General features: G+C 44.4%; 1 protein-coding gene across 5 annotated transcripts in view; it reads right to left on the reverse strand.

Moving 5' to 3' along the window:
- Positions 1 to 4382: 4382 nt before the first annotated feature.
- tbcd (tubulin folding cofactor D) overlaps positions 4383 to 20955 on the reverse strand; it is a 92738-nt gene continuing 76165 nt past the window's right edge. For 4 of the 5 annotated variants that reach the window (XM_029729119.1, XM_029729120.1, XM_029729118.1 and 1 more), the window contains 7 exons: positions 10350 to 10471; positions 9253 to 9330; positions 8788 to 8877; positions 8455 to 8542; positions 6671 to 6780; positions 5590 to 5674; positions 4383 to 5105 (listed from right to left, as the gene is read on the reverse strand). In XM_029729119.1, the coding sequence (XP_029584979.1) occupies positions 5091 to 5105; positions 5590 to 5674; positions 6671 to 6780; positions 8455 to 8542; positions 8788 to 8877; positions 9253 to 9330; positions 10350 to 10471 (588 nt within the window). In that variant the 3' untranslated portion in view covers positions 4383 to 5090. Of the gene's footprint in view, positions 5106 to 5589; positions 5675 to 6670; positions 6781 to 8454; positions 8543 to 8787; positions 8878 to 9252; positions 9331 to 10349; positions 10472 to 20955 lie in introns of those variants that run through there. The other variant, XR_003871285.1, reaches the window with a different exon arrangement.

Here is a 20955-nt window from a genome sequence, read left to right on the forward strand (position 1 = left end):
AGTAAAATACTACTTTAGTAAAAGTCTAAAAGCATTTGGTTTTACATATACTTAAGTATCAAAAGTAAAAAGTAGAAATAATTTCATATTCCTTATATTAACAAACCAGACAACACCATGTTCTTTTTATTACAGATATCCAGGAGCAAACTCCAACACAACATCATTTACAAACTAAGCATGTGTGTTTAGTGAGTCCGCCAGATCAGAGGCAGTAGAGAAGACCAGGGATGTTCTCTAGATAAGTATGTGAATTATACCATTTTCCTGTCCTGCAAAGCATTCAAAATGTAACGAGAACTTTTGGGTGTCAGAATGAAAAAATGCATGGAGTAAAAAGTACCTTATTTTCTTTAGGAATGTAGTGAAGTAAAAGTTGTCAAAAATATACATTTTAAAGTAAAGTACAGATTCCCCCAAAAATTACTTAAGTAGTACTTTAAAGTATTTTTACTTAAGTACTTTACACCACTGTGGGTGGTGTTGTGTCCATGTGTAACCATTAGGGTTTAGGCAGTAGTGTGTGTGTGTGTGTGTGTGTGAGTTGTGACAACAGTTCGTTAGAGGACAAGTGCTAGTGACAGCTGAACAGTCAGCTGGGGAGAAAATGGCTGAGCCCAGGGAAAGTAGAGCTGTACAGGAACACACACACACACACACACACACACACACACACACACACACACACACACACACACACACACACACACACACACACACACACACAGCGAAGGGGTGGACAACTTCCAAATATGACTTCTAGCCCAGCTGTACCATACCCACAGCTGACAATTATCCTTACCACTGGATATATTGTATATTGAAGGCTTAGGACGTTGACGTTCTACCAAGCATAGACCCCCCTTGACACTTCTCAGAGGGGCCAGAGGAAGGTCACAGGTCATCCCGTCTAACCTCTGACCTCTACAGGCCAAGCAGAGAGGATGTAATTAACCAGGGCAAACAGGCATGGAGCCCAAACTGACAACGAAAGACTAATTACTACTGTTTTAGTGGCTGTCTGAGGGTAAACAACTCACTGGTTAATGATTAATGATTTCCCGTCACGAAGAGGAATGGAGGCAGGCTGTCCAACTCAAATAGATGAGGCTTCTAATAAACCCTCTACTAGGAGATGTGTTCACAGCTGAAAGTAACAAAAAAATAAGCTGAATTTTCGGTATAACTATCATTTGAAATATATATATATTTTTACAAATGTCCTAAAACCCAAATACAAGCAAAGAAATTAATGAAAAGAATCTGAAACGTCAATGGTCATTGTCCACCACCCACGACGTCAACACTGAACATTCTGTTTGTTGTATTGCTACGTACAAGGACAGACAGCGTTCAAAGACACAACAACTAGCAGCCTGTCACGACAAGTAACAAGATACTGAATGACAAAAACACAGCAGATACAAGATATGGACTGAATGAATGTCAAAGGCACTCACCCCCCTCCTCTAAATGACTTTCACACACCACAACACAGCCTGATTTGTTGATGTAACTTCCATGGATAGATAACCTGGGAAAAACAACAACGAGCAGCCTGTCACAACAAGTAACTGCTGTTGCGTTTGCTAGTGGTGCACATGCTCTTCCATGTCCCTGTCAGTTGAAACTAGAAGCACAGAGGGAAAACTCTTCCATGTCCCTGTCAGTTGAAACTAGAAGCACAGAGGGAAAACTCCTCCATGTCCCTGTCAGTTGAAACTAGAAGCACAGAGGGAAAACTCCTCCATGTCCCTGTCAGTTGAAACTAGAAGCACAGAGGGAAAACTCCTCCATGTCCCTGTCAGTTGAAACTAGAAGCACAGAGGGAAAAGTCTTCCATGTCTACAGCTGGCCATGCTCAGATTGGATGACATAAGGTACAGATTTAATGGGTATTTAAGGGGTATTATCACTGCTCTACTACGGAATGTGTAGCATGTCAGAAGAGAGGGGACAGGGTGGGAGAGAAGGGAGAGGGATGGGGGGAAGAGATTCTCACTATCAAATGTGCTGACGGGCAAATTCCCTCACCCTGCTATCTCAGAAATGCAAGGCTGCTGAAAGACTGTCTCTTTTTATTAGGATCTCCTCTCTCTCCTTCATTCCTCATCCTATATTCTTGTTCTCCCTCCTCTCTCTCCTTCATTCCTCGTCCTATATTCCTGGTCTCCCTCCTCTCCTTCATTCCTCGTCCTATATTCCTGGTCTCCCTCCTCTCTCTCCTTCATTCCTTGTCCTATATTCTTGTTCTCCCTCCTCTCCTTCATTCCTTGTCCTATATTCTTGTTCTCCCTCCACTCTCTCACCCATTCCTCGTCCTATATTCCTGGTCTCCCTCCTCTCTCTCCTTCATTCCTCATCCTTTATTCTTGTTCTCCCTCCACTCTCTCATTCATTCCTCGTCCTATATTCCTGGTGTCATGACGTTGGCCTGTGGGTGAGGTTTATGACCCCCCATAAATACCTTTCTTCCTTCCCTCTCTCTTGACTCTACAGATTTTAAAATAGCTTTTCGACGAAAGCACATTTTGCAATATTCTGAGTACATAGCTCGGCCATCACAGGCTAGCTAATTTGACACCCACCATGTTTTGGGCAACCTAAACTCAGAATTACTATTAGAAAAATTTGATTACCTTTGCTGTTTTTCGTCAGAATGCACTCCCAGGACTTCTACTTCAACAACAAATGTTGTTTTGGTTCCAAATAATCCATAGTTATATCCAAATACCTCCGTTTTGTTCATGCGTTCAGGTCACTATCCGAAGGGTAACGCGCGAGCGCATTTCGTGACAAAAAAATTAAAAATATTCCATTACCGTAGCATGTCAAACGCTGTTTAAAATCTATTTTTATGCTATTTTTCTCGTAAAATAGCGATAATATTCCAACCGGACAACGTTGTATTCATTCAAAGACAAATAAAAAAATTGAGAAGTCTCGTGAACGCGCATCTCAGTCTCACTGTCCCCAGGCTGACCACTTACAAACTCTGCTGCTGTACTTTGCCCAGAGACAGGAGACACGTCATTCCGCTTTCGAATGCTTTAGAGAGCCAATGGAAGCCTTAGAAAGTGTCACGTAACAGCACAGATGCTGTAATGTCGATAGAGATACAACAGAAGGACAACAAATTGTCAGACGGGGCACTTCCTGCATGGAATCTTCTCAGGTTTTGGCCTGCCATATGAGTTCTGTTATACTCAGACACCATTCAAACAGTTTTAGAAACTTTAGAGAGTGTTTTCTATCCAAATCTACTAATTATATGCATATTGTAGTTTCTGGGCAAGAGTAGTAACCAGATTAAATCGGGTACGTTTTTTATCCGTCAGTGAAAATACTGCCCCCTATCCCAACAGGTTAAAAGGGCTCAGATAATAAGCTGTTCTAAGGAAGGACAAAGACCACCTACAGAACTAAGCCGACCTCAGCAAGAATCTAATGAAATTAGCATTGAATATCAATGTGAAGGTGACGACCTACACGCCGGAAGGATGAATTTCGACTATACCAGCCAGAATATAGCATGAGCTTAAAGTATGGCAACTTGGTATGAACTTTGAACTCTTATTCACTAAAGAAGTGAGACCTCCTAGCCGTCGCGTTAGCGCAGCAACTGTAGACGTGGGCTAGGAGAGGACAGACAGAGTACCTGTTCTACCACACGACGACGGTAATACCAAGTACCCATTCTACCACCAGAGATCCATGCTGGACAAACCAGCCTTCCATCGACGACCAATCTACCGAAGCGCAGCTCAGAGTAAATATTTATTGCATTCTCCTTTTTCAAATGGGCGGTAATTTAGAATGCATAAGATAATGTATTTACGATAGCATAGCTGCTGTTTGTTGTTCCTAAGTCTTCCCGCTCTTTCACTCAAACCCCCCTCCCCCTTTTCTTTGTGTAACCAGCCGCTATATCGGCTCCGTTCACCAGGTCCATCAATGTATGATTCATTCTGTGTATATGTAATTCTGTGTGATTAGATATTTAGTAAATAAATAATTAAACCAAATTTTGTATTGCTGATTCAACTTGTTCGTGAAGATAACCAAGAATTTACAACTTTCAGATGAGACTAAATAAGGTGAGGATTAAATATTGACTGCTACTGACGTAAAAGATTACCAGGTCTTTAAGAGTTTATTCGGAAGATAACAGCTCTATAAACATTATTTCGTGGTGCCCGACTTTCTAATTAATTATTTACCTGATTAGCTTAATCAGGTAATATTAATTACAGAGAAATTATTTTATAGAAAGCATGTCATATCACTTAATCCGGCATAGCCGAAGACACAACACTGGTCTCCCTCCTCTCTCCCTTCCTCATCCTATATTCTTGTTCTCCCTCTCTCTCCTTCATTCCTCATCATTCATTCCTCATCCTATATTCCTGGTCTGCCTCCTTCATTCCTCATCCTATATTCCTGGTCTCCCTCCTCTCTCTCCTTCATTCCTCCTAGACACAAGCACACACTGCCCTTACTAGGAGAAAACGGTTTAATAACCACTGAACTCATTTTTCCTAATCAATGATGAGTATTGAGTCTGTCATGACAGTGTTTCTCAATCTTCTCCTCTCTAAAAAAGTGAATACATTGGAAACGGGAAAATCATGATGCGGTTTCTGTTTGTTTATTGACAGATTGTTTTTGTTCTATTTTTTACTTTTGCAGTTCAACGACACGACACAGACAGACAGACAGACAGACAGACAGACAGACAGACAGACAGACAGACAGAGACAGACACAGACAGACAGACAGAGACAGACAGACAGACAGACAGACAGACAGACAGACAGACAGACAGACAGACAGACAGACAGACAGACAGACAGACAGACAGACAGACAGACAGAGGAATGCTGAATCCCAAATGGACCCAGACTACTATCCATTCCATGACCATACTAGCATACCAATTAGAATGTACTGTAGCAAAGTGTGTGGGTCTTGGAACATCACTGAAGGCTGTGACCTTTAGAAGTGCAGCTGTACTTTGTGATGTGTCACACAGAATGCCATCCTGAAGGATCTTGTGCTACAGTTCCTACTGAGAATAGTTTCCCCCAGGCCTACTGGACAGGACCCTATGGAAGAAAACAGAGCGTACAAAAAACAAAAAGGAGAATAAGTACAATATTGAAGTTAATCACGTGTCAAGGAGCTAAAAGTGGATAATATTGTCATTTCTTTTCATAGACAAACTAAATCAAGTCCTTCCTCTGATAAATAGTTGAAGGTCATATCTTTGAAAGGTTTTCTCTTATCGGAGCAGACCTCGTTCTCGACTAATTACATAGTAAAGTGAATCAAGGTTTGGCAGGCAGAGGAAAGCATCTGGGTCTAATAAGGAATAGTCAACCTCGCTACCAAACAGCCAGTCCTCTTTATATTACAACCCTGATATGAATGGGCTGCTATTCTGCAACCTGCAACAGCACCTGACTTACGACATAAGGGCCAAACATCTATTTCCTTTACACTAATAAAGTATTCAATCATTGATTCATTCATCCATCCACATGCAAAAACACACCAACATTTTTGATTAGCAGTTCTCAAAATGGTTACCTTGGCAACGAGCTGTGGCTTCTGTACTCCTAGCCAATCACAGAGCTGGTTTCTGTGGGTCCTCACCGTGGCGACGTCCTCCTCCCTAAAACCAGAGGAACCAGAGAGGACAACATAATGTGAAGACAACGTGAAGACAACAGACCGACCCTACAGTAGGACCGACCCTACAGTAGGACCGACCCTACAGTAGGACCGACCCTACAGTAGGACCGACCCTACAGTAGGACTGACCCTACAGTAGGACCGACTCCTCTAGAAAACACTGTGACCAATGAGCAGTTAGTAGGAAAGGGAAAAGCCTCATTCTCTGGAACTGGTCTTTAGTAGTTTAATAAATTAGCAGCAGTCCCAGCAGGAGATAAAATAGTCTGTCTGTCCACTGCTCATCTCTTGTTAAAACCCTTTCCAGGAAGTAAGGGGTTTTCCTTTTCTAGTTCATGACCTTAAAACCCTGCACTCAAAGACCTGTTCCAGGGTCTGTCCTTAAAACCCTGCACCCAAAGACCTGTTCCAAGGACTGTCCTTTAAACCCTGCACTCAAAGACCTGTTCCAAGGTCTGTCCTTAAAACCCTGCACCCAAAGACCTGTTCCAAGGTCTGTCCTTAAAACCCTGCACTCAAAGACCTGTTCCAAGGTCTGTCCTTAAAACCCTGCACTCAAAGACCTGTTCCAAGGTCTGTCCTTAAAACCCTGCACCCAAAGACCTGTTCCAAGGTCTGTCCTTAAAACCCTGCACTCAAAGACCTGTTCCAAGGTCTGTCCTTAAAACCCTGCACTCAAAGACCTGTTCCAAGGTCTGTCCTTAAAACCCTGCACTCAAAGACCTGTTCCAAGGTCTGTCCTTAAAACCCTGCACTCAAAGACCTGTTACAAAGTCTGCATCCCAATTCTCCACACTTTTCCTAAAGTGTGCATTTGTACAGTCCCTCTCCGGCATTTAAAAGCATAGGATTGAGAGGGGCTTACACCATTGTTAACTTAATGACCGGGAGTGTGCACATGCACACCTGGGGAAGGGGGGAGAATCGGAACGCAGCGCTACGGACTAATTGAGTTTCTGTCTCTGATTTCACTGACCAGTTGGTGTCACTCAGCGACGTCATGACATCATCCATCACGTCAGGGTCGATGACATCATCGTAGGTCAGCAGCATCTCGTACACCTGGCTGGCTGTGGTCTTCCTGATCTGTACAGAGAGAGAAAGAAAGAAAGAAAGAAAGAAAGAAAGAAAGAAAGAAAGAAAGTTACAGCTGGCTGGCTGATCAGTCCACTGACACCCCTATCAGAACACAACTTCCTGGACAAAATGTTTCACTGTAATAGTGAAGGTGTAAACTTGGCAGTAGAAAACCTAAACAGTATATTTGACTTCTGAGCTTCCCTATCAAATCTAAACATGTCAAGCAGAAGACCTTAGAAAATTAACAACAATGACAAATGGTTTGATGAAGAACGCAAAAACCTACGAAAGAAATTGAGAAACCTATCCAACCAAAAACATAGACCCAGAAAACCTGAGTCTATGCCTTCACTATGGCAAAAAACACACACATTTCTTTCCACAGGGCCGTGGGGTGAGACAGGGATGCAGCTTAAGCCCTACCTTCCTCAAAAAATATATATATACGAATTGGCGAGGGCACTAGAACAGTCTACAGCACCCGGCCTCACCCTTCTAGAATCTGAAGTCAAATGTCTACTGTTCGCTGATGATCTGGTGCATCTTTCCTCAACCAAGGAGGGCCTACAGCAGCGCCTAGATCTTCTGCACAGATTCTGTCAGACCTGGGCCCTGACAGTAAATCTCAGTAAGACAAAATAGTGGTGTTCCAAAAAAGGTCCAGTCGCCAGGACCACAAATACAAATTGTGCCACAGGTAACTTCCACAAAGCTGTGAACGAGAAACAAGGCAAGAAGGGTCTTCTACGCCATCAAAGAGAACATAAAATTCGACATACCAATTAGGATCTGGCAAAAAATACTGGAATCAGTTATAGAACCCATTGCCCTTTATGGTTGTGAGGTCTGGGGTCCGCTCACCAACCAAGAATTCACAAAATGGGACAAACACTAAATTGAGACTCCACATGAAAAATTCTGCAAAAATATCCTCAGTGTACAACGTAAAACACCAAATAATGCATGCAGAGCAGAATTAGGCCGATACCTGCTAAATTCTACAACCACCTAAAAGGAAGTGATCTATTGGGTGAAATACCACAGTGTGCCATCACAGCAGCAAGATTTGTGACCTGTTGCCACAAGAAAAGGACAACCAGTTTTTGTACTTTAACTATTTGCACATCATTACAACACTGTATAAAGACATTTGAAATGTCTTTATTCTTTTGGAACTTCTGTGAGTGTAACGTTTACTGTTCATTTTTATTGTTTATTTCACTTTTGTCTATGATTCATTTCACTTGCTTTGGCAATGTTAACATATGTTTCCCATGCCAATAAAACCCCTTGAATTGAAATTTAGAGAGAGAGAGAGAGAGAGAGAGAGAGAGAGACAGAGAGAGAGAGAGAGAGAGAGACAGAGAGAGAGACAGAAACAGAGACAGAGAGAGAGACAGAGAGAGAGAGAGAGAGAGAGAGACAGAGAGAGAGAGAGAGAGACAGAGAGAGAGACAGAGAGAGAGAGAGAGAGAGAGAGAGAGAGAGAGAGAGAGAGAGAGAGAGAGAAAAAAAGAGAGAGAGAGAAAAAAGAGAGAGAGAGAGAAAAAGAGAGAGAGAGAGAGAGAGAAAAAGAGAGAGAGAAAAAGAGAGAGAGAGAGAGAGAGAGAGAGAGAAAAAGAGAGAGAGAAAGAGAGAGAGAAAAAGAGAAAGAGATGCAGAGAGAGCGAGCTAACTCACCACAGGGAAGGGGTGACAGATGAGCAGCAGCAGCTGAAACAGAACCTTCTTACGGACCTCTCCCTGGAACTGGATCAGACCACAGAACCTACAGGAGGGGAGAGAGAGTAGGGTTAGAGATCAAGGGGCAGAGTGTGTATATCAGGTTGTGTGTTATGACTAAATGTTTTAACACTATCAGAAGTGAGATGCAGTGGATATGTATTTGGAGTATGAGTGTCTGTATGTGTGTGTGTGTGTGTGTGTGTGTGTGTGTGTGTGTGTGTGTGTGTGTGTGTGTGTGTGTGTGTGTGTGTGTGTGTGTGTGTGTGTGTTAGAAGAAACCCCACTCACACAGCGATAGCGGAGCGGAGCTTCTGAGTGTCCTTGGACTTCTTAATCTCTTCCTTACAGAGAGACAACAGGTCCACACAGAACTGATGACTACAGGGAGAGAGAGAGAGAGAGAGAAAGAGAGAGGATAGACAGACAGACAGACAGACAGACAGACAGACAGACAGACAGACAGACAGACAGACAGACAGACAGACAGACAGACAGACAGACAGACAGACAGACAGACAGAGGAGAGAGAGAAAAAGAGAGAATAGAGGAGAGAGAAAGAAAATAACAGATTAGCGAAGCTTCTATTCATTCAATCAGACACTATATTACATATCTTCATGTATTCTACATATACAACACTATAACTCTACTATATATCCTGTTTCTGCTGTTTCTGAGAGATAAGGAAGTAGTACTGAGTCCTACCTAACAGGCATCAGTAGAACAACAGTATATAACATGAACACTACTCACTCCTGGTCTGTAGTGAAGGTGTCAAAGCAGGCTCTAGCCAGCATCTGGTCCAGCATCTTCAGGAAGGGGATAGACACCCTACACAGAGACACAGGACAGACACACATTACACACACACATTACAGGCAGGACAGACACACATTACACACACACATTACAGGCAGGACAGACACACATTACACACACACACATTACAGGCAGGACAGACACACATTACACACACACACACATTACAGGCAGGACAGACACACATTACACACACACATTACAGGCAGGACAGACACACATTACAGACACACATTACAGACACACATTACAGGCAGGACAGACACACATTACACACACACACATTACAGGCAGGACAGACACACATTACACACACACACATTACAGGCAGGACAGACACACATTACACACACACATTACAGGCAGGACAGACACACATTACAGACACACATTACAGACACACATTACAGACACACATTACAGGCAGGACAGACACACATTACACACAGGACAGACACACATTACACACAGGACAGACACACATTACACACACATTACACACAGGACAGACACACATTACACACAGGACAGACACACATTACACACAGGACAGACACACAGGACAGACACACATTACAGACACACAGTACAGACACACATTACACACAGGACAGACACACAGGACAGACACACAGGACAGACACACATTACACACAGGACAGACACACATTACACACAGGACAGACACACAGGACAGACACACATTACAGACACACAGTACAGACACACATTACACACAGGACAGACACACAGGACAGACACACATTACACACAGGACAGACACACATTACACACAGGACAGACACACATTACACACAGTTTACCACTAGTTTTATTTTGTCTTTAGTTTACCAGGTTAGTTTCATTGAGATTGACACTAGAGAGACAGTGTAAAAAAACATTTAATTTTTTAAACTATCAATTTAAATCTCCCACATGACTGTAAAACTGAAAGATAGAAAAGAGAGTGTGTGTGTGTGTGTGTGTGTGTGGGTGTGGGTGTGTGTGTGTGTGTGTGTGTGTGTGCGTACCTGTCATTTCTCAGGTTGTCTCTAAAGACGCGCAGCAGTGCATCACTAAACTGTCCCAGAGCTGCTGTGTCCTGCTGAATCAACATCAGGTGGTCAAACAGAGACTGGGAGGAGAAACGCACCTGGAGACAGAGAGACAAGGAGGGAGGGAGAGAGAGAGAGAGGGAGGGATGTAGAGAGGGAAGGAGGGAGGGAGAGAGAGAGGGATGTAGAGAGAGATAGACAGGGTTAGAGGGAGGGAGAGAGAGGGATGTAGAGAGGGAGAGAGATGAAAGGAGGGAGGGAGAGAGATGGAAGGAGGGAGGGAGAGAGATGGAAGGAGGGAGGGAGGGAGAGAGATGGAAGGAGGGAGGGAGAGAGAGAGAGGGATGGAGAGAGATGAAAGGAGGGAGGGAGAGAGATGGAAGGAGGGAGGGAGAGAGAGAGAGGGATGGAGAGAGATGAAAGGAGGGAGGGAGAGAGATGGAAGGAGGGAGGGAGAGAGAGAGAGGGATGGAGAGAGATGAAAGGAGGGAGGGAGAGAGATGGAAGGAGGGAGGGAGAGAGAGGGATGTAGAGAGGGAGAGAGATGAAAGGAGGGAGGGAGAGAGATGGAAGGAGGGAGGGAGAGAGATGGAAGGAGGGAGGGAGAGAGAGAGAGGGATGGAGAGAGATGAAAGGAGGGAGGGAGAGAGATGGAAGGAGGGAGGGAGAGAGAGAGAGGGATGGAGAGAGATGAAAGGAGGGAGGGAGAGAGATGGAAGGAGGGAGGGAGAGAGAGGGATGTAGAGAGGGAGAGAGATGAAAGGAGGGAGGGAAAGAGATGGAAGGAGGGAGGGAGAGAGAGAGAGGGATGGAGAGAGATGAAAGGAGGGAGGGAGAGAGATGGAAGGAGGGAGGGAGAGAGAGGGATGTAGAGAGGGAAGGGGGATGTAGAGAGAGGAGGGAGGGAAAGAGGGGTTGTGTGGGGGGTTCAGCACGGCTGATAGACATCAGTGTGTAGTTACCATCAGACAGAGGACTGAGACATCAGTGTGTAGTTAACATCAGACAGAGGACTGATAGACATCAGTGTGTAGTTAACATCAGAGAGAGGACTGATAGATAGACATCAGTGTGTAGTAACATCAGACAGAGGACTGATAGATAGACATCAGTGTGTAGTTAACATCAGACAGAGGACTGATAGATAGACATCAGTGTGTAGTTAACATCAGACAGAGGACTGTTTCCTGTTTCCGGTCACAACTTGCAGACTTGTTTACGCTGCTGTGCGTTTTTGTTGCCGATCTTACTTTGCTACCTTACGGTTTTTACTTTTTCATTACCGTATATTTTTACTTTTTACCCTCACTCAACTTTTTTCATTCAACTTTCTTACCCCGGAGGTTTTATCTGGACATGGTTCGTCAGGACTTCAAACAGCCGAAGCTAAGTAACATTAACATGATGCCTTCTAATTGCAGTCGTTGTACTCATAATATACAGGAGAACGATCGCCTTACAGCGAGGGTAGCTGTGCTGCAAGCCCAGCTTCAGACGCAATCGTTAGGCGAGGGTAATTTCAGTGTAGGAAAGGATGAAACAGCGTCTGTGCCACCAGTAAGTACAGATAGTAACGTTAGTATAAACCCCCTCGCACGGTCCCCGCAGCCGGACATCTTTCTCATGGCTTCTGGAGGGAAACGCTGTAGGAATGCTCAACCGGTGTCACTTATTCAGCCGACAGAAACTTTCAACCGGTTCTCCCCGTTAAGCGAGTCGGAGTCAGAGGCCGAGACTTCTCTGGTCTCTACTACTCCCGCTGTGGGAGTAGTAGCTCTGACAAATTGAAAACCCTAGTCATTGGCGACTCCATTACCCGCAGTATTAGACTTAAAATGAATCATCCAGCGATCATACACTGTTTACCAGGGGGCAGGGCTACCGACGTTAAGGCTAATCTGAAGATGGTGCTGGCTAAAGCTAAAACTGGCGAGTGTAGAGAGTATAGAGATATTGTTATCCACGTTGGCACCAACGATGTTAGGATGAAACAGTCAGAGGTCACCAAGCGCAACATAGCTTCAGCATGTAAATCAGCTAGAAAGATGTGTCGGCATCGATTCATTGTCTCTGACCCCCTCCCAGTTAGGGGGAGTGATCAGCTCTACAGCAGAGTCTCACAACTCAATCGCTGGTTGAAAACTGTGTTATGCCCCTCCCAAAAGATAGAATTTGTAGATAACTGGCCCTCTTTCTGGGACTCACCCACAAACAGGACCAAGCCTGGCCTGTTGAGGAGTGACGGACTCCATCCTAGCTGGAGGGGTGCTCTCATCTTATCTACGAACATAGATAGGGCTCTAACTCCTCTAGCTCCACAATGAAATAGGGTGCAGGCCAGGCAGCAGGCTGTTAGCCAGCCTGCCAGCTTAGTGGAGTCTGCCACTAGCACAGTCAGCGTAGTCAGCTCAGCTTTCCCCATTGAGACCGTGTCTGTGCCTCGATCGAGGTTGGGCAAAATTAAAAATGGCGGTGTTCGCTTTAGTAATCTCACTAGTATAAAGACCTCCTCCATTCCTGCCATTACTGAAAGAGATTGTGATACTTCACATCTCAAAATTGGGTTACTTAATGTTAGATCCCTCACTTCCAAGGCAGTTATAGTCAATGAACTAATCACTGATCATAATCTTGATGTGATTGGCCTGACTGAAACATGGCTTAAGCCTGATGAATTTACTGTGTTAAATGAGGCCTCACCCCCTGGTTACACTAGTGACCATACCCCCCGTGCATCCGGCAAAGGCGGAGGTGTTGCTAACATCTACGATAGCAAATTTCAATTTACAAAAAAAAAAACAATGACGTTTTTGTCTTTTGAGCTTCTAGTCATGAAATCTATGCAGCCTACTCACTCACTTTTTATAGCTACTGTTTACAGGCCTCCTGGGCCATATGCAGTGTTCCTCACTGAGTTCTCTGAATTCCTATCGGGTCTTGTAGTCATAGCAGATAATATTCTAATTTTTGGTGACTTTAACATTCACATGGAAAAGTCCACAGACCCACTCCAAAAGGCTTTCGGAGCCATCATCGACTCAGTGGGTTTTGTCCAACATGTCTCTGGACCTACTCACTGCTACAATCATACTCTGGACCTAGTTTTGTCCCATGGAATAAATGTTGTGGATCTTAATGTTTTTCCTCATAATCCTGGATTATCGGACCACCATTTTATTGCGTTTACAATTGCAACAAATAATCTGCTCAGACCCCAACCAAGGAGCATTAAAAGTCGTGTTATAAATTCTCAGACAACCCAAAGATTCCTTGATGCCTTTCCAGACTCCCTCTGCCTACCCAAGGACGTCAGAGGACAAAAATCAGTTAACCACCTAACCGAGGAACTCAATTTAACCTTGCGCAATACCCTAGATGCAGTTGCACCCCTAAAAATTAAAAACATCTGTCATAAGAAACTAGCTCCCTGGTATACAGAAAATACACGAGCTCTGAAGCAAGCTTCCAGAAAATTGGAACGGAAATGGCGCCACACCAAACTGGAAGTCTTCCGACTAGCTTGGAAAGACAGTACCGTGCAGTATCGAAGAGCCCTCACTGCTGCTCGATCATCCTATTTTTCCAACTTAATTGAGGAAAATAAGAACAATCCGAAATTTCTTTTTGATACTGTCGCAAAGCTAACTAAAGAGCAGCATTTGCAAATGGAGGATGGCTTTCACTTCAGCAGTAATAAATGTATGAACGTCTTTGAGGAAAAGATCATGATCATTAGAAAGCAAATTACGGACTCCTCTTTAAATCTGGGTATTCCTCCAAAGCTCCATTGTCCTGAGTCTGCACAACTCTGCCAAGAACTAGGATCAAGGGAGATACTAAAGTGTTTTAGTACTATATCTCTTGACACAATGATGAAAATAATCATGGCCTCCAAACCCTCAAGCTGCATACTGGACCCTATTCCAACTAAACTACTGAAAGAGCTGCTTCCTGTGCTTGGCCCTCCTATGTTGAACATAATAAACGGCTCTCTATCCACCGGATGTGTACCAAGCTCACTAAAAGTGGCAGTAATAAAGCCTCTCTTGAAAAAGCCGAATCTTGACCCAGAAATTCTAAAAAACTATCGGCCTATATCGAATCTTCCATTCCTCTCAAAAATGTTAGAAAAAGCTGTTGCACAGCAACTCACTGCCTTCCTGAAGACAAACAATGTATACGAAACGCTTCAGTCTGGTTTTAGACCCCATCATAGCACTGAGACTGCACTTGTGAAGGTGGTAAATGACCTTTTAATGACGTCAGACCGAGTCTCTGCATCTGTCCCCGTGCTCCTAGATCAGTGCTGCATTTGATAGCAATAAGTCACCACAATCTTTTGGAGAGATTGGAAACCCAAATTGGTCTACATGGACAAGTTCTGGCCTGGTTTAGATCTTATCTGTCGGAAAGATATCAGTTTGTCTCTGTGAATGGTTTGTCCTCTGACAAATCAATTGTAAATTTCAGTGTTCCTCAAGGTTCCGTTTTAGGACCACTATTGTTTTCACTATATATTTTACCTCTTGGGGATGTCATTCGAAAACATAAATGTTAAATTTCACTGCTATGCGGACGACACACAGCTGTACATTTCAATGAAACATGGTGAAGCCCCAAAATTGCCCTCGCTAGAAGCCTGTGTTTCAGACATAAGGAAGTGGATGGCTGCAAACTTTCTACTTTTAAACTCGGACAAAACAGAGATGCTTGTTCTAGGTCCCAAGAAACAAAGAGATCTTCTGTTGAATCTGACAATTAATCTGGATGGTTGTACAGTCGTCTCAAATAAAACTGTGAAGGACCTCGGCGTTACTCTGGACCCTGATCTCTCTTTTGAAGAACATATCAAGACTGTTTCAAGGACAGCTTTTTTCCATCTACGTAACATTGCAAAAATCAGAAACTTTCTGTCCAAAAATGACGCAGAAAAATGAATCCATGCTTTTGTTACTTCTAGGCTGGACTACTGCAATGCTCTACTTTCCGGCTACCCGGATAAAGCACTAAACAAACTTCAGTTAGTGCTAAATACGGCTGCTAAAATCCTGACTAGAACCAAAAAAATTGATCATATTACTCCAGTGCAAGCCTCCCTACACTGGCTTCCTGTTAAGGCAAGGGCTGATTTCAAGGTTTTACTGCTAACCTACAAAGCATTACATGGGCTTGCTCCTACCCATCTTTCCGATTTGGTCCTGCCGTACATACCTACACGTACGCTACGGTCACAAGACGCAGGCCTCCTAATTGTCCCTAGAATTTCTAAGCAAACGGCTGGAGGTAGGGATTTCTCCTATAGAGCTCCATTTTTATGGAATGGTCTGCCTACCCATGTGAGAGACTCAGTCTCAACCTTTAAGTCTTTACTGAAGACTTATCTCTTCAGTAGGTCCTATGATTAAGTATAGTCTGGCCCAGGAGTGTGAAGGTGAACGGAAAGGCTGGAGCAACGAACCGCCCTTGCTGTCTCTGCCTTGCCGGTTCCCCTCTTTCCACTGGGATTCTCTGCCTCTAACCCTATTACAGGGGCTGAGTCACTGACTTACTGGTGTTCTTCCATGCCGTCCATGGGAGGGGTGCGTCACTTGAGTGGGTTGAGTCACTGACGTGGTCTTCCTGTCTGGGTTGGCGCCCCCCCCCCCTTGGGTTGTGCCATGGCGGAGATCTTTGTGGGCTATACTCGGCCTTGTCTTCGGACGGTAAGTTGGTGGTTGTAGACATCCCTCTAGTGGTGTGGGGGCTGTGCTTTGGCAAAGTGGGTGGGGTTATATCCTGCCTGTTTGGCCCTGTCCGGGGGTATCATCGGATGGGGCCACAGTGTCTTCTGATCCCTCCTGTCTCAGCCTCCAGTATTTATGCTGCAGTAGTTTATGTGTCGGGGGGCTAGGGTCAGTCTGTTACATCTGGAGTATTCTCTTGTCTTATCCGGTGTCCTGTGTGAATTTAAATATGCTCTCTCTAATTCTCTCTTTCTTTCTTTCTCTCGGAGGACCTGAGCCCTAGGACCATGCCTCGGGACTACCTGGCATGATGACTCCTTGCTGTCCCCAGTCCACCTGGCCATGCTGCTGCTCCAGTTTCAACTGTTCTGCCTGCGGCTACGGAACCCTGACCTGTTCACCGGACGTGCTTGTTGCACCCTCGACAACTACTCTGATTATTATTATTTGACCATGCTGGTCATTTATGAACATTTTAACATCTTGACCATGTTCTGTTATAATATCCACCCGGCACAGCCAGAAGAGGACTGGCCACCCCTCATAGCCTGGTTCCTCTCTAGGTTTCTTCCTAGGTTTTTGGCCTTTCTAGGGAGTTTTTCCTAGGGAGTTTTTCCTAGCCACCATGCTTCTTTCACATGCATTGCTTGCTGTTTGGGGTTTTAGGCTGGGTTTCTGTACAGCACTTTGAGATTTCAGCTGATATACAAAGGGCTATATAAATAAATCTGATTTGATAGACATCAAATGTGTGTAGTAACATCAGACAGAGGACTGATAGACATCAGTGTGTAGTTAACATCAGACAGAGGACTGATAGACATCAGTGTGTAGTAACATCAGACAGAGGACTGATAGATAGACATCAGTGTGTAGTTAACATCAGACAGAGGACAGTAACAGATCAGTAGAAATCCAGACCAGAACAATAAAACTATAAAATAGGATATTACCACTCCATTGTGTAAGTCTGGAATGACCGTGTGAGAAGCCACATTGAGCAACATTAAATCTAAACAGCTCATCTCCCTGTGTACCAAATGACACTATTTCCTACATAGTGCACTACTTTTGACCAGGGCCCATAGGGAAAAGGGTCCTATTTTGGGACGCACACTCTGATTTCCTGGCATCACTTCCCTCACACAGTGATGACATGGTGAAACTGAGTGATACACTGAAGGCTATTGAAAGCTGCTCATCGTTCACATAGCTACAACAGCATCAACACCCGCTGGAGAAGAGAGGAATTCTGTCTTTTCTACACTGGCAGTTACAAATGTCTGTAGTGATGACATGGTGGTCTTTCAGGGGTATGAGAGAAGAGAGTTGGACTAAGCAGTGGGAGAGGGGGGAGGGGAGTCTCACAGGAAATGGTTTATGAAATATAGCAACACAAATGTGAAACGGCGGTAAAGGAGACTAGGACGGTGAGAAAGAGTTTCCAGGATCCAACAGGATGTTTCATCACTTTGGACTCTTGTGTGTGAGAACCAAGTCCAGATAAGCCTAGGGACACAGTTCTGGCTACCTCAGAAGTGGCTGTGTGTCTCCAGTCCAGTCCATCCAGATTATAGCAAGAGCCTACCAAGTCACAGGTCGAGAGAGAGAGAGAGACAGAGAGAGAGAGAAACACAGAGAGACCGAGAGAGAAACACAGAGAAACATATAGAGACAGAGAGACAGAGAGAGAGAGAAACACAGAGAGACAGAGAGAGAAACACAGAGAAACATATAGAGACAGAGAGAGAGAGAGACAGAGAGAGAGAGAGAAACACAGAGAGACAGAGAGAGAAACACAGAGAAACATATAGAGACAGAGAGAGAGAGAGAGCGAGAGACACAGAGAGACAGAGAGCATGGAGCAGGCCAGGCCAGATCACCTAACATGGCATTAGGGGCATCCCTGGTCTCTCTCCCTCTCAGTCCCAGTCAGCTAGGGAAAGACAACCCCTCTGGTGAGACTAATGTCCCTGGGGAGACACCCTCAACACTGATGATGATTGGTGGTGGTTGGGGTTATTTAGAACCCAGCTCAGTGTTTGTGGAGGGAATGTAGAACAATAAGGTTGTTTTAATTGGTGTAGTGAGGTTAGTAAAGCTACAGTCATCTGTCAGCAATGCCTGTAAACCTATTCCTTGCTATTCCCTTTATAAAGCACTACTTGTGACCCTCTATGGGCCCTGGTCAACAGTAGTACACTGTGTAAGGAATAGGGAGCAGTTTGGGACACAAGCCTAGGGCTGAGAGCGAGAGAGGAACCAGGGTACTGGGTCTAGCAGCAGTTGGAGGTTGGACCCCCCCCAGTTTGAGAGCCCCTGTCTGAGCCGGGGCCGTGCAGAGTGATGGGAGCCAGCCTGGAGTGGTGGAGGGTCAAATCAAATGGTATTTGTCACATACACGTGTTTAGCAGATCTTATTGAGGGTGTAGCGAAATGCTTGTGTTCCTAGCTCCAACAGTGGAGCAATATCTAACAATACACACAATCTAAAGTAAAGGAAAGGAATTAAGAATATAGAAATATATGGACGAGCAATGTCAGAGTGGCATAGACTGAGATATAGTAGATGGTATAGAATACAGTATATACATATGAGATGAGTAATGTAAAATATGTAAACACTATTAAAGTGACTGGTGTTCCATTATTAAAGTGACCAATGGTGTTCCATTATTAAAGTGACTAGTGTTCCATCATTAAAGTGACTAGTGTTCCATTATTAAAGTGACTAGTGTTCCATTATTAAAGTGACTAGTGTTCCATTATTAAAGTGACTAGTGTTCCATTATTAAAGTGACTAGTGTTCCATTATTAAAGTGACTAGTGTTCCATTATTAAAGTGACTAGTGTTCCATTATTAAAGTGACTAGTGTTCCATTATTAAAGTGACTAGTGTTCCATTATTAAAGTGACTAGTGTTCCATTATTAAAGTGACTAGTGTTCCATTATTAAAGTGACTAGTGTTCCATTATTAAAGTGACCGGTGTTCCATTATTAAAGTGACCAGTGATTTCTAGTCTATGTATATAACGTCTGGGCAGCAGCATCTATGTGGTAGGATCAGTAGGGCAAAGGTTTATATAAAACCTTCATTCATCACACACACACACACACACACACACACACACACACACACACACACACACACACACACACACACACACACACACACGGAGAGAGAGAGAGAAATGAATGGTTTAAGATGGGAAAGGAGGTTTCCTTAAAGAAAGGAAAGACTGCACCAGTCCTGCCAACATCACTAAACACAGATCCATTTGTTCTGGATGAACTCCCATCTCTGTTTTGGGTTTTAGCTTGTTGTTTACAGGAACCAGGTGGATGTGCGCCAGAGGAGCATCAAGCTGATGCCTGGTGCCTGAGAAACAGACTGATAGAACAGATGAGAGTAGAGGTACTGATGTCCTCGGTGGTGTGAATATTAGCAGTGTGATGGGCTCCAGCCCCCTCTGCAGGCCTTTAGACCCACACACTGGAGAGACCAGTGGTCAAACCACTGGTTCACTAAGGTGCTTTTCCAGAGACAACAACACATTTGCAATAACATGCAGTCTTTGGACTGTAGCAGTGTGGGAACCACAGCTGATGTACCATGGACACACTGAGGGCTAGTGGTGTGTGGTACTGGTACTGGTACTGGTACTGGGGCAGACAGTGAGATACTGTAGCTACAGACATAACTACAGACACAGGCTGTGGCTACAGACATAACTACAGACACAGATGGCGGCTATAGACAGATACCACAGACGGATAACAACAGACACATACGGTGGCCATAGGTGGATAGCCACCGACAGATAACAGACACAGACGGTGGCTGTAGACGGATAACCACAGACAGATAACCACAGACGGGCAGCCACAAAAGGATAACCACAGACACATACGGTGGCCATATACTGATAACCACAGACGGGTAGCCACAGGCACAGACGGTGGATATAGATGGATAACCACAGACAGATAACAACAGACACGGACGGTGGCCATGGACTGATACCCACAGACAGATAACCACAGACGGAGGTGGTGGCTATAGACGACGGATAAGCGCAGACAGATAACCACAGACGGATAACCACAGGCACAGACTGTGACCATAGACTGATACCCACAGACATATAACCACAGACAGATAACAACAGGCACAGACTGTGGCCATAGACTGATAACCACAGACAGATCACCACAGACACATACGTTGGCTATAGATAGATAACAACAGACACGGACGGCGGCTATAGACGGATAACCAAAGACAGATAACCACAGACGGGTAGCCACAGGACAGATAACCACTGACAGATAACAACAGCCACAGACAGTGGCTATAGACAGATAACAACTGACACAGATGGTGGCTATAGGCGGATAACCACAGACAGATAACCACAGCCGGATATCCGCAGACACATGCGGTGGCTATAGACAGATAACCACAGACAGATAACAACAGACACGGACGGTGGCCATGGACTGACACCCACAGACAGAAAACAACAGACACAGATGGCGGCTATAGGCAGATAACCACCGACGGACAACAGACACGTGCGATGGCCATAGACAGAAAACCACAGACTAATAACAGACACCGACTGTGGTCATAGGCTGATAACCACAGACAGATAACAACCGACACATGATGTGGCTATAGACGGATAACCACCGATGGATAACAACAGCCACAGACGGCGGCTGTAGACAGAACCACAGACACAGACAGTGGCTATAGACATAACTACAGACAGATACTCTAGCTACAGACAGACAACTACAGATACATACTGTAGCCACAGACACATAACTACAGACACACACTGTAGCCACAGAT

This window comes from Salmo trutta, chromosome 32 (genome assembly GCF_901001165.1).
Source record: "Salmo trutta chromosome 32, fSalTru1.1, whole genome shotgun sequence".
In the NCBI taxonomy this organism is placed as follows: domain Eukaryota; kingdom Metazoa; phylum Chordata; class Actinopteri; order Salmoniformes; family Salmonidae; genus Salmo; species Salmo trutta.